The sequence below is a fragment of the Gopherus evgoodei genome, chromosome 2 (genome assembly GCF_007399415.2).
Source record: "Gopherus evgoodei ecotype Sinaloan lineage chromosome 2, rGopEvg1_v1.p, whole genome shotgun sequence".
NCBI lineage: Eukaryota > Metazoa > Chordata > Testudines > Testudinidae > Gopherus > Gopherus evgoodei.
Window position 1 is genome coordinate 132,397,647 of NC_044323.1, and position 14,000 is coordinate 132,411,646.

The following is a 14,000-nucleotide window of genomic DNA, read 5'->3' on the forward strand; positions in this document are numbered from 1 at the left end:
GGCTAGCACCGCCTTCTCGCATCTCCCTCACTCCCCCTCATTTTCCCCACGTTCGTAACATCCGTGAAACTGAAAGAGATATTAATCTCCGTGATGGTTTGTCCTGGCAGCGGTGGGCTGGTCACACTAGCTTGAAGGGTGCTATCATCCGTCTACAGGGACTATTAGAATCTTTGACCAATGAAACTGCAACCCTATTTGAAAATCAGGCCGGGGAAATGTCCCAGCTGCGCCAGTTAGCTTTGCAAAACAGAATGGCTTTAGATATGATGTTAGCAGCCCAGGGAGGAACTTGCGCCCTCATAAATGAAGAATGCTGTGTTTTTGTAAATGACACCTACTCTGACACTTTTCAACGTACCAAACACCTAAGGGAAATGGCTAAAAACTACTCCTCTGGCCAGCCACCTTATGATTGGTGGGGAGCCTTATGGAATTGGCTGCCCGGACTTGGGTGGGTTAAAAACCTCTTGGTGGGTGTTGTTGGGGCCATAGTAGTCCTTATAATACTGTGTTGCTGTATTCAGTGTGTCCCCTCCCTCATAAACTCATGTAAGTCAGTTTATTCTTTTCCCACTTCAGCTAAAGCCTTACTCTCTTCGAATTGGCCCAGGCTGAAATTGCCAAGCGGCCCTTGAGATCTTGAAATAGGGTGTAGCTTTTTGATTAATAGTTATCTCAAAGCTACAAATGGAGGAATGTTGGGTCTAAACTTTTGGTGAACTTTGGGGAGCCAAAACACACCCAGACTGGCCGTCTCTGCATAATCCTTTCTGAACCCTTTATCGAACAAAGCACTGACCTGCAAACTACTCATGACACCCCCTTTCTCAAGTAGCCATTAGCCTTTATCTCTATGCATTTACTTGTTAAACTTGCTTTTCCTGTAAAATCTTGATTGATTATGCATGACCATTATATTTTGTTAATCACTTTGTTTACTTCTGTGTATAAATATTGATGCTCACCCCTAATAAAGGGGCCACACTTATTCTAAAGCTTTTGGGATAGTGTGAGCCCGTTGATCTACGCATTGGTGTCTGGTCTCTGACAGAATTGCGTGCCCTATATCAACTCCGCACGAACTCAGGTGCTGGAGAGGTGAGTGAGGACTTGCTTTATTACCTAACAGTATAACTGTGCATTGTAGTTCAGATTCTCCTTGACTCCCTGAGGGATATCAAAGACTCATCCTTCATTGCAGGCTCTGCAGGCAATTGTGTATTTGCACTACTGCCTTTCACTTTATATACACATGTATATTATGGGCCTGATTCACTGGTACACTTCAGTCCCTTTATGCTGGCTCCATTAGTAAAGTCAGTTGCTCTAGCCACTGGAATACCTCTGGCATAGGGGGAGGAGAGGCAAAAAGTTCATGTAATGGCTCTATGCCACTCATCCCCCAGAGCTTCTGAAATGGGAGCCTGGTTGGAGAGTTGCTTGTGTGACAGACTGAGAATATCCTGAATGAACTTTACTGAATCAGGTTGAATCCTGTTGAATTAGATTTAATATCTTTGGGGTTCATTGTATTAAAAATGCAGCTGTGTATGTGTTGTTCTGTTACTGCATGTATATAACTTCTTGTGGGAGAGTGACTAATGCATTAAGGGCTTTTTGGAAAAATATGTTTGAAGTGGGTTTCCTAGGAAGTACCTAGGGGTAAGGGGAATGTAAATGACCCACTTTGAATCCACCCCTTTGAAGCTAAGGCCTGGGGAGGAAAACCCATTGTCTACTAATTACCCACACTTGGAAACTCTAGGTCAAACAATGCACTAGACATGCTATGGGTCTGCTTGTTCTGAACTGAAGCCTGATCAACTTGTTGCCACAGAAGAAACTCTTTGAGTGAGATGCTGAATGCCTGCTCCTGCCACAGCTCAGGTCAGAACTGGGGTGATGTCTGGTAAACTTATTAGCATGAGTATAGATTCCATCATTGTTTTTAATGTTTTCTCCGTAATGCAATTAACATAAGAATGAAATAGATTTGCATAAAAAGAGCTGTGTGGTATCAATAACCATGGGCAGTCACACTATTAACCATCTCTGAAGAGAACACAAGCAGGTATGCTTGGGCAGCCTGTCTCTGCTGGAGATAACACAGTAAATAGAGGGAACTGTGGAACCTGGGGGTGGAGCTGAGGGGTTTGGAGTATAGGAAGGGGCTCCAGGCTGAGGCAGGGGGTTGGGGTATGGGAGGGGTACAGGCTCTGGGCTAAGGGTGCAGATCCCATGGTGGAGCCAGAAATGAGGGGTTCAAGGTGTGGGAGGGGGCTCCAGGCTGGGACTGAGGGGTTTGGAGGGTGGGAGGGGGATCAGGACTGGGGCCAAAGGCAGAGGCGTGGGAGGGGGTGCAGGGTCTGGGCAGCGCTTGCCTTAGGCAGCTCCTGGAAGCCCTGGCAAGTCACCCCTCTGGCTCCTATGCAGAGATGCAGCCAGGTGGCTCTGTGTGCTGCACTGTCTGCAGGCACTGCCCTTGCAGCTCCCATTGGCTGCAGTTCCCAGCCAATGGGAGCTGCGGCGCTGGTGCTTGGGGAGGGGGCAGCGTGCAGAGCTACCTGGCTGCCCTATACCTAGAAGCCAGAGAGAGAAGATGCTGCTACTTCTGGAAGCTGCACGGAGCCATGGCAGGCAGGGAGCTGACTTTTAACAGCCCGGTCAGCGGTGCAAACCAGAGCTGCCAGGGTTCGTTTTGATCAGACATTATGGTTGAAAACCAGACACCTAGCAACCCTAATAGTAGCAGAAGTCCCTTATGCATGAGCTGAGAAGAATCTAAACATAATACTCATCTTTTTGACCTAGCTTTATCAAACACTTAACACTGTACTAGGAAAACTGAAAGAACTAAATAAACTTGTTTACTTTATGGAATAAGTGTAGTATAGAAAGACTTATAAACAGAGTGAGAGACAATTGAAAGTCAAGAAAGAGGACTTTTATAGGGCATTCGACTTTTCTTAAAATGAGATCTGGAGCCTGTTTAGAGGAGCTTTTCATACTGAAGGTGTGTTTTCCTTTAACCATTTTCCCCTATACTTTTCTTTCGAAGTTCTATATTTTACTAATAAACTGCTTTTAAATAAGCAAAATGGATGTGGAGACAGGTACATTTGGAATAACCACTCTTGTGAGGAAAGAAATAAGCTGATCTGTGACTGCAGGGCAGCTGAATTGGGAGTAGAGTAATGGCAAAAGTAACTGGGCAAGGGAAAATCGTGTTATAGTTCCTCTGCAGTGGCAATGGAATGACTGAGAGCTAGTATGGGAATAAGCAGGGCCGGATTTCCAAATAGGCACAGTAGGCACGTGCCTAAGGGCACCAGCGTTCTAGGGGCACCTAAAAATTCAACGTTTGCTGGTCCTGGGTCCTGAAAGGGAGTGGGGCTGGCTGAGTGGGAGATGGAGCCCTGCTGGAGTGCTTCAGCCGGCAGGGAAGGCGAAGCAGCCCCCTGTGGCAGGGGAAGAGCTCAGCAGGGGGCCCTGCCGGGCAAGTGAGTCTTGAGAGAGTCAGGCCTGGGCAGACCCTGTTCCTGCTCCAGCCTGGCTGATAGTGCCACTCCTGAGGGGCCAGCGTGATTCCTGACCAGCCCTGGCCGCACTGCCAGCACACTCCGCCAGGCAGACATAGTCACCTTCCAGTGGTGAATATGGCTGGGGGACAGGGTGGGTCTCTGGGAGGTTTGTGTGGGGGCTCTGGACAGTGAGGGGGTGGGGAAAGTTTTTGTGTGCTGGGGTGCTGGGTAGTGGAGGTCTGTGTGGGATACTGGCAATTGTGGTGGTGGGGCTGTGTGGCAGCGCACCTGAAAGTTAAAAGTGTTGGGGTACCCTGGCCAACCATGGTGGTTTGGCGCTCCAACAGTGGGGGTACCCTGCAGATCCAGCTGCTGTGGGCAGTGGAGGGGCTCCAAGCCACCATGGGTGGTGGGGGATTTCACAGCTCTTGGCTGGCACAGGTGACGGGGGGCCCCAGAGCTCCAGGCTGCATTGGGTGGCGGCACCCCCCGCAGCTCCCAGCAGCTGAGGGCAACAGGGCGCCCCAGAGCTCCAAGCCGCGGACAGTAGGGGACCCTACCTGCTACCTATGTGATTGTTTTAATTACATGTGTTTTTGTTATTGTATTGAATAAATATTTAAATTATCATTTATATTTCCTTTTGTTTAAATTTTTACAGAAAACACGAATGTCAGCTGTAGGCGGGGGGCGCAGAAGATGCTGTGCTTGGGGTCATGCAAGGTGTAAATCCAGCCCTGGGCATAAGAAGAGTAGAACGGCTGCCAGGAGCTGAGTCTTGATACAACTGTACAAATCCTACCATGCTTTGGGAGCTGAGAATAAAATTTTATTTTTTAAAGAATTCATCTGCAAATTAAGAAACTTTAAAAAGGAATAAGTTAAAAGTTTGAATTGAGAAAATATACTGAAAAAGACAATTCCTTTCATTCACTAGCTTGCAGATTACCAGGGATTATAACAATTTCTTAAATCTTCTGTGAGACTAATAATCTTCATAGATGAATGCAAATCACAATGAAATATTAAACTGGGTGAGACTCTCAAGAACATTAACATACGCAGCATCTGAATTTTAAGAATATGTGCCTAAGATTATTGCTGGCAAAATGATTACACAATGACTCCAATAGGATTTAAATAAAATACTGGTCATCTTTTCACAATAATCGTTTTAAGGAAAGAAAATTATCCAGTATACAGCTTCATTTAGGCAATGGATAAATATATTCTACTGTAAACAGATTTTACAGTGTAAACTGTCCAGCTGTTTTATAGGCATGCCTGTATTTGCAGAATGTAAATATAAACCAAAGCCTAGAGTTTAAAATTCTCTTATTTTACAAAAAGCCTGCTAACCTCTACTCGACAAAAATTCCAAAACCTGGAAAAAGTCTTTCTGTTCTTGTTTGACCATATGGCTTCTCAAACGTATTCACCTTTATTCCCTTATTAGTTCCAAACATGTATCATGTGTGCAGTTTAAAATTAGCTATACAGTGACTTGTATGTAGATATTTACATTATTTTTACTCCAATTCCTCCTGCCTTATTTACAGTACCATAGAATCCAGGAGCAGTCCCCTTATGTTCAATATTGCTTGCCTAAACATAAATCAAAAGATTTTAAGAGATAATTTATTAGGCTTAACATGAAGAGATGTTAACACAGTAGCACCTTGTTAGTTACAAAGAAGAACAATTTAAAATAATTTCTCAACATGAATTTTGATTGGGTGCACTGCTCACAAAGGGTGAAGCCACATGTGAGTGCTACAGGACATTTCAAATGCATCACTCTACTATAAACATAATTGTAGGAAGGCTGGTCCAGTGGTTAGGGCCCTAGTCTGGGCTGTAGAAGACCTATGTTCAAGTTCCTGCTCTGAGAAAGACTTCTTGTGTGACCCTTGACAGGTCAGTTAGTCTCCCAGGCCCAAATCCACAAAGGTATCTTGCTACCTAAATCCCAGTTTTGGCTCTACTATGATCAATAAAACTGGCAAATCTTGCAGGCACCTACACTCACTTGGTGCCCAAGTTTCAGCTTCTGGGCTTGCACACTGCTGCTTCCCTCTAGGCATCTGAATGCCCATCTCCCACCTAAGCCACAGAGCAATTCAGAAGCCAGAGAAGAAGATAGAAGTTCAGCTGCCTAACTTGTGCTCATGGCATGATTCAGCAGACATGCTCAGAGGCCCCCCTCTGGATTGGATCCCTTTTGAGACCTAGGTGGAGGAGGAGGTGATGATGTCCACTTTATAACTTTTAGTGCAGTGTTTACAGCACTTGCCTGGGATGTGAGAGGCCCAGGCTCAATTCCCCCTTTCTCTGCCAGAGAGGGAGGAAGGATTTGAACAGGGGTCACCTAGGGCTACAACCACTGGGCTATGAGATATTCTGATGTAAGACTCCCTCTGTCACACCCGTTAAAGCTGTTCCACTGTGGATAAATAGTGAAAGAATCATTGGAGCAGGAGGACTGGACCCAAGGTCTCCCACCTCCTAGCTGAGTGCACTAACTACTGGAGTAAAGAGTCATTCCCATGGTCACACTCTAGGCCAAAGACTAAGTATTTAACCATAGTGAAACAGTCACTGGGTCAGAGAGACAGACAGAATGACTATGTAGCCTGGTGCTCAGGATGTCCCCCCGGGAGTGGGAGACCCAGGGTCCAGTGCCCCTACTCCAGTCACTCCATGCACCTATCTCTCCCCATATATTGTACAGGTAGCCTAGGTACCTTAGTTAGGCTTTGTGGATTGCAGTCTTGTTCCTGTCATTTTCTAGGCACCTAAAAGTTAGGTCTTGTCTTCACATACAGTGCTACAGTGGCATAGCTGCACCCATGCAGCTGCGCCATTGTAGCACTTCATTGTAGCACTATTATGTCAATGGAACAGCTTCTCCCATGGGCACAGATAATCCACCTCTCCCACAGGCAGTAGCTATGTTGATGGGAGAAGCTGTCCCTTTGACATAGCTCTGTGTACATGGGGAGTTAGGTCAGTGTAACTAGGTCACTCAGTACTGTGGATTTTTCACACCTCTGAGCAACGTAGTCACACCAAGATAGGGCCATAGTGTAGACCTGGCCTTAGGCACTATGACGCTCAGTGTTGCAACGCCTCAGTCCTTTTGTGGATCTGGGCCTCTGTGTTTCAATTCCCTATGTGTAAAATGGGGACAGTGATACTACCCTACCTCACAGGGATGTTGTGATGATAAATACATTAAATACTAAGGCACTGAGATACTATGGTGACGGGGGTCATATAAGTAAGACAGGTATAGGACTATGATGGAGCCAATAATATCCTCTAAAATGAAAGAAAATAAGTTTTCTATAGCATGGATGGATAAAGAACATTATATATAGTCAGACACATTACATAGTTCTATATTATGTATATTGTTGATAAATACAATCTATTCATTCACTAGCAAAAGGAGGATCTGCTGATGTAGTATATCCCATTCACCCCATTCAAGCAGATGACTGCAACCAACAGAAGCTTCCTCTCTCCGGCACCTACCACCAACTTAGGTGTGGTACCAAAGAAATGTTCTCTCTCACAGCACTACAAAAGGAGGCTACTGAGAGAGTTATTTTCCCTTTTCCAGAAAGGACAGTAGGGAAGAAATCTGACTGGCGGCAGCTCCCACACTACAGGGTCGTTACAGAAAGCAAGTGGGGACCCTGATGAAGAGGCCCAATACCAGTCTGGTTACTGAAGGATTCAAGCTCTGAGGCATAGTGAACATCATTTCTTTGGATAGGAGCCCAGCAGAGCAGTAGCACTACCAGTAATTCATTATCAAACCTAAAGTGTCTCCCATACAGAGAGGCACAGAAACACAAATACCAGTGGGCCACAAATAGCCGGTGGGATATATAATCAGTAAAAAACGCAATGACATCCTGAGCTACAAATGGCTTTGATTCCATTCAACAACTTCACTCTGCCCGGCTCTACTCATTTCTCCCCTTTTATGTATGCTTAGTACTCTCTCGCACTGCGATCCTCCCTCTTAGCTACAGCTTTCATTGCAGCTACTGGTTACAGCTATTAGAGGTCAGAGTTTGACACCTACCATTAGCAGTCACATTGTTTGAAGATAACCAATCTGAGGGCATGTTAGCTTATTTTTTTCTTTCACTGGTAGTGCATGAGAATTCAGTGATATATTGTTTAATGCATGGAATATACAGGGTAACTTACTCTCTTAAAAACTGAATAATAATGATCTCTTTAGTATTACAGCAACAGATACCATGGAAACTTCCATTATAGCTACTGAAGGAGTTCATTAGCACTTTTCTACTCATTTGCTCAGAGTAAGCAGGCAGAGTGCTCCCTGGAGTCAGGAGACAGACCACACAACCAAGAGTAGAACAAATATGTTGAAACTGAAGTTGTAGTTTCACTTTATTAGGTTTGTCAATAATTCTGTCACTCAGCAGGATGCGTCATCAGAGCCCCATGTAGCACAGCATCTTCTTGACAAGAAGAATATAATAGATCATGAATAACAGGTATGAGATGAAAGGTGTGATAATTAAGAAACAAAATTAAATACAAAAATCTACACTTAAAATGCATCGTGGAGCTGATTCACACACACCTTGAGCAAGGAAATTCTGAGTCAACACATGGCTGTTCTTATCAGTTGCCTTAAACAGTGGACGATCTTCTGAAAAAAGTGGGGAGGGGTATGTGTATATAGATCCTCGTATCACTAAAGACTAGAATCTTTATCATATCCATTAGTAAAAAAAATGTTTCAATGGAGACATGGACACTGTAAAAAACTAAAGAGATCTTAAGATTTCTGATTTGTAACATGAAATTAATTTTCACATCACTGACACTTTAATAGCCAAGTGAAGGGTCAAATTACAGAGGATTAAAAAATCTTCATATAGTTTTTTGCTTAACATAGTTTATTTCACATATTTGCAAGCACCTTCCTCTTGCAGGGGGAGCTGATGTAACACGACAAAGCTTTATGAAAAGTGAACTCTGCTCATGTACAATCATAACTGACAGAGGGCCCCACTCTCTGGAAAGGGAAGTTTGTGATATACTGCAAATAGGAGTGAAAAAATGGTAACATTCATGTGTAACCAGCACTCAAATTGGGAGGAGGGTGAAATTTACAACTGATTATGCCACATTTCCACTTCTCATTTCTGCTGGACAAAAACAAGCTGAGGAAAAGGAGCTTTATATCTCATTTTCATGCTACCTATGTCGGCCCACTGAAACACTGTAGCATATTTCAAGTATCCTTTCAGCTGCGTACTTTTCACCTTAGCACCAAAACACGCAAACAAATCCCTAAAAAGAAGTAACTGCTCTTAACATTTAGTTTAAGTTATGCTGGTTTTGGCCAAAAATAGATGAAAAATATTTAAAACACCGGAGAATTTAATAGTGAAGGGTTTTGTTTATTCTTTTGCTGTGTGGCTCAAAAACCAAGACCCATGCTGAATTAAAAACAAAGCAACTCCAGAAACAATTGCAGACCAGATTTTACCCTGTCACAATATGAAATAATTTCTTTACCAAACTCTACTTTCTGTATTTACAGTATACACTGTTCAGTATGCTATTTTCATAACAAAAGAAAACACTGTCCATATCCTTAACATCCTTCCCCTCACACATATTTCTTTAAGAAGCAAAGAAGAGTCAGGAAGGCTTTGCATACTTAAGAGATGGTGTGGCATAACTCTGCTCTGAAGAGTTACAAGGTAAAAGGGGGAACGTATACCCAATGATGGAATTGTTAGCACAAAGAATAACCTGTGAATAGAATGCAATCACATCAACACAGTTCTCCACTAGTGGGGGAAAAAAGAGTGAACCATCTCAGAAAATCACTGCTGCTTCAGTAAGTGCCTGTTAAATATTGATTGGAGTCAGTCAATATTTCGCCTGTCCAAAGAACCTGAAAGTGTACATTTGTTGGCATATGATAGTTGCAAAGCAGGGAAGATAGTGATAAAGCAAAAGGTTATTTATGAAACAACTGATACACATCACTGTGCAGCACAAAGAGTACTGTACTAGTACCTAGTTAGTACTTGATATTCATGAAAAAAATACATAGAAAGAATCAAACCTGTGACCAGTTCTCTGATTTCCAAATCTGTAGTCTTGCGGAGCAACCGTACTAATGCTGGGATACCTCCACAGTTTTTCAGAGCAATTTTGTTGTCATCATTTGCTTTCCCATACACCAAGTTTCTCAAAGCTCCACAGGCACTACGGTGGACTTCTGTCATTCGATGATCCAACAGGTCCACCAGTAACTGTATTCCTCCTTGTCTTCTTATCTGAAACAGCCAAAAGTGACAACTATGGTATTAGGGAATGAGCAGGTGTAGTGCACACATTATTCAGCTTAATAAACAGTGGTTCTCAAATTAAGGGTATACATAGCACTTATTTGTGGTCCAAGAACAGCTACAAGTTCATATGGTGCTGGCGCCTCCCCTTTGACAGCACTGAAAGCAAATCTCTTTGCAGTGAAGATATTGCACAACTGTTAAAGCAACTGAAACAAAGAGAAGCCAAAACAATTGCCTCAACAAGGGACTTCTGCACTTGTCCGGTAAGCCTAATTTCATTACCAGGCAAACTGATTGAAACTATAGTAAAGAACATAATTGTCAGAATCACAGCTGAACACAACATGTTGCAGAAAAGTCAACAGGGCTTTTGTAAAGAGAAATTATCCTCACCAATGTATTAGAATTCTTTGATGGGGTCAATAAACATGTGGGCAAGGGTGATCTTGGCGATATAGTATGCCTGAACTTTCAGAAAGCCTTTGACAAGGTCCCACACCAAAGGCTCTTAAGCAAAATAACCAATCATGGGATAAGAGGAATAGTCCTCTCACAGATCAGTAACTGATTAAAAGGTCAAAAACCGTTTCAACATATTCATTGCTGACCTGGAGAAAATGGTAAACAGTGAGGAGGCAAAGTTTGCAGACAATGCAAAATTACTCAAGATAATTAAGTCCAAATCTGACTGCAAAGAGTTACAAGGGATTTCACTAAACTGGGTGACTGGGCAACAAAAATTGCAGATGCAATTCAGTGTCAATAAATGTAAAGTAATGCACATTGCAAAACATAATCACAGCTATACATACAAAATGATGGGGACTAAATAAGCTGTTACCATTCTAGAAAGAGATCTTGGAGTCATTGTGGATAGTTCTCTAAAACATCTAATCATTGTGCAGCAGCAGTCAAAAAAGCTAACAGAATGTTAGTATCCATTAGAAAAGGGAGGGATAGTTACTAAGGCAGAAAATATCATAATGCCTCTCTGTATAAATCCATGATATGCCCACACCTAGACTACTGAATGCAGATCTGGTAACCCCAGCTCAAAAAACAAACAAACAAACAAACAAAAACCAATAAAACTGGAAAAAATACAGAGAAGAGCAACAAAAATGATTAGGGGTATGGAACAGTTTCCATATCTGGAGAAGTTTAAAAGACTGGAACTAAGCAGGAATATTATAGAGCTTTTTAAAATCATGAATGATGTGGAGAAAGTGACTAAGGAATTGTTATTCACTACTTCACATAACACATGAACCAAGGCCCACTCAATGAAAATTAATAAATAGTAGGTTTAAAACAAACATGGGGAGTACTTTTTCATACAACTCAGTCAACCTCTGGAATTCATTTCCAGGAATGTTCTGAAGGCCAAAAGTATAATTTGGTTCAAAAAAGAATAAAATAAGTTCACAGAGGATAGGTCTATCAATGGCTATTAGCCAAGATGGTCAGGGATGCAACCCCATGTTCTCGGTGTCCCTAAATCTCTGACTGCCAGATGCTGTGAGTGGATGACAAGGGATGGATCACTCAGTAATCGTACTGTTCTGTTCATTCCCTCTGAATCATTTGGCACTGACCACTGTTGGAAGACAGGAGACAGGGCTAATGGACCACTGGTCTGACCCAGTGTGGCCATTCTTATATAGTAAATTATAATTATTTGTTAAAATATGATTAATGTTGTGTGTGTTCATACATTTAGTCTTTTTATCTGAAACCAAGAATGCAAGACGCTTTCATCCCTTTAAAAATAAGTACCTTTTTCAGTGTCAAAATTTGAGCATTAAAAATTATATGCTGGTGAAATAACAGTCATCGCTTTTCTGCTCCCCTGTGTCTTATGGCACATCATGACATCACTGTTTTAGGGTATGAATCATATAATACAAAGTGCCTCAATAGAGAGATGCAGGTACATCATGTTAATTTATACATTTTTTTGCAGTTTACAGAACAGAATATTCTTGTCCATATAATATTCACATTACAAAGAATAAAGTATTTAAATTAAAATCATAATTATCTGAAGATAGTCTGTATTTTCCCCAGAGTATTAATTGCAATTCAATATTCCCAACATGGTGTTCACCTGTCTAGGCATTTTGTAGACTATCTATAAAGCACAATATTCAGTAGTAAAACCAGAGGTTGGCTATGGTTGTGGCTGTATAATGGTACATAACATCAGACTCATGCCAGGAGCTCATTCATCTCTCTGTCACTCTGTGCCTGTGCAAGCTGGAGGAACACTGATACCTCTCAGTTCAAAAAACACAAAAATAGATAAAAAATAATATGTTCTGCAATATATCTGACTGATCCAAAACTCAACTACTGCAAATATGATCATTTGCAATGCAAGATATTTGCCACTTTCTAAATCAGATACATTTACTGACAAGAAACATTCACTTTTGAATCCATCACCAACTTTTTGAATCCAATGTGTCAGCTTTTTCTAATATATCATATTTTCAAACCTGATGTGCTGCATGAGGAACAGCTATATCACCCACTTGACACAATATGCAACATTTGCTGAAATAAATTGACTAAGAACTGAACTTAATATATCAAGCACTAAACTTGATACATCAATTTAGTAAAGGGCACATGAAGTGCTGAACTCGATATTTCAGTCTTCAGAGAGGGATGCTTATGTGATCTGATGGAAGATAATGAGAGAAAACATTTGGATTAAAAGCAGATATACCCAGTGTATCACTTGTTTTGCTATGATGTGTGACATCAGTAACAATGGAATGAAAAACAGAAACTATAGGGCTGGACCATAGGGTTTTAAAATAAAAGATGTGGAAAATGATTTTTGATAAATACTTCAATGTTTTCTTAGAAAAAGATTGAAACAGTGATGGAAACAAAAATGAATTTCAAGCAATTACACCTAGAATAAATATTTTTCATGTATGTGATATAACTCATCTGATGACCTCAAAGGGCTCTGTCACGGTGCATGTATGAGCTGCATCTGTGATCTCTGTCCCAGTTTCTGCATGGACATCATTTCCAAGTGACAGCCTTCTATCTGCACCTCTCCCAGAGTGGAACCCTATGATTCACCCAGCTCTAGACTGGATCATCAGGATACACCCCCCCTCCCCCAACACACACATACTTTTTATCAACTGTACTGTTGCAGTTACAGGGAGAATGGTGCCTTAGACCCCATTCCCCCTCTGCAATCCTTCTTGAGTGCACTGCTGAGGTGATACGTTTTGCTACCTTCACCTCTCTCTGGATGGAACCTGCAGTTGCACCACTCTTAGGCTGGATCCCTAGGTGGCAGCCCTGTTTCCAACCATGATAAATGAATTTGGGGGCCCGCTATCAACTTCCCTCTAGGAATATCTGACCAATGGCTGATTAGAGTGATACAAAACAGATTCTTCAAAACAAATGTACTGTACATTCACCCAAACATATATAGCAATCAGAGAAAAGTAAACAACACAGCATGATAGCCACAACAATAATAAATAATAATAATACCATCTAGCTCTTACATATTGTTTTTCCATCAGCAGAGCTTAAAGTGCTTTACAAAGTAGGTCATTATCTCCATTTTACAGATGAGTAAACACAAGCCTAAATACCTTTGATCTTACCTCAACCTTAACATTCCATCGCATGTTTTTGTAAGTTCTACTTAGGTCAGATACCTGCACCTCTGGGCTGGGAGAGAGAAACTTTCCTACTGCAGACGCTGTTGTCAGTCACTCTACATCTGTGTCTCCCATCAGCAACTTTCCTTGAGCAGTGGTTGATAACTCACTTGCTCCCAACTCCCTTTCTCTAAGGGGCCTTTATAAGCATTTTGTGTCATTTTGATCTCTAAGCTTGTTGCCTCGACAAAGCAGCTGGGTCGCTTGTACTGGAGCCTGGAAATCACCTCTTCACAGCTTGGCTGTTGACTTTCAAGGGTTTGCTGTCCTGTTTCTTACCTGGACTATTGTGTTGCCTCCCTACTTTTTTACCCAACAGCTCACTATTAAACTCTACCAGTAAATTCCCACCATCCAATAGCGCAATATAACTATGCATTGACTATCTTAATAGGTAGGTCACATAATCATAAAAT

The 14,000-nt window shown here is 42.0% G+C and overlaps 1 protein-coding gene across 1 annotated transcript in view; it reads right to left on the bottom strand.

Moving 5' to 3' along the window:
* CTNND2 (catenin delta 2) overlaps positions 1-14,000 on the bottom strand; it is a 1,223,799-nt gene that overhangs the window by 227,090 nt on the left and 982,709 nt on the right. The window contains 1 exon segment of the mRNA XM_030551717.1: positions 9,655-9,868. Within this exon segment, the coding sequence (XP_030407577.1) occupies positions 9,655-9,868 (214 nt within the window).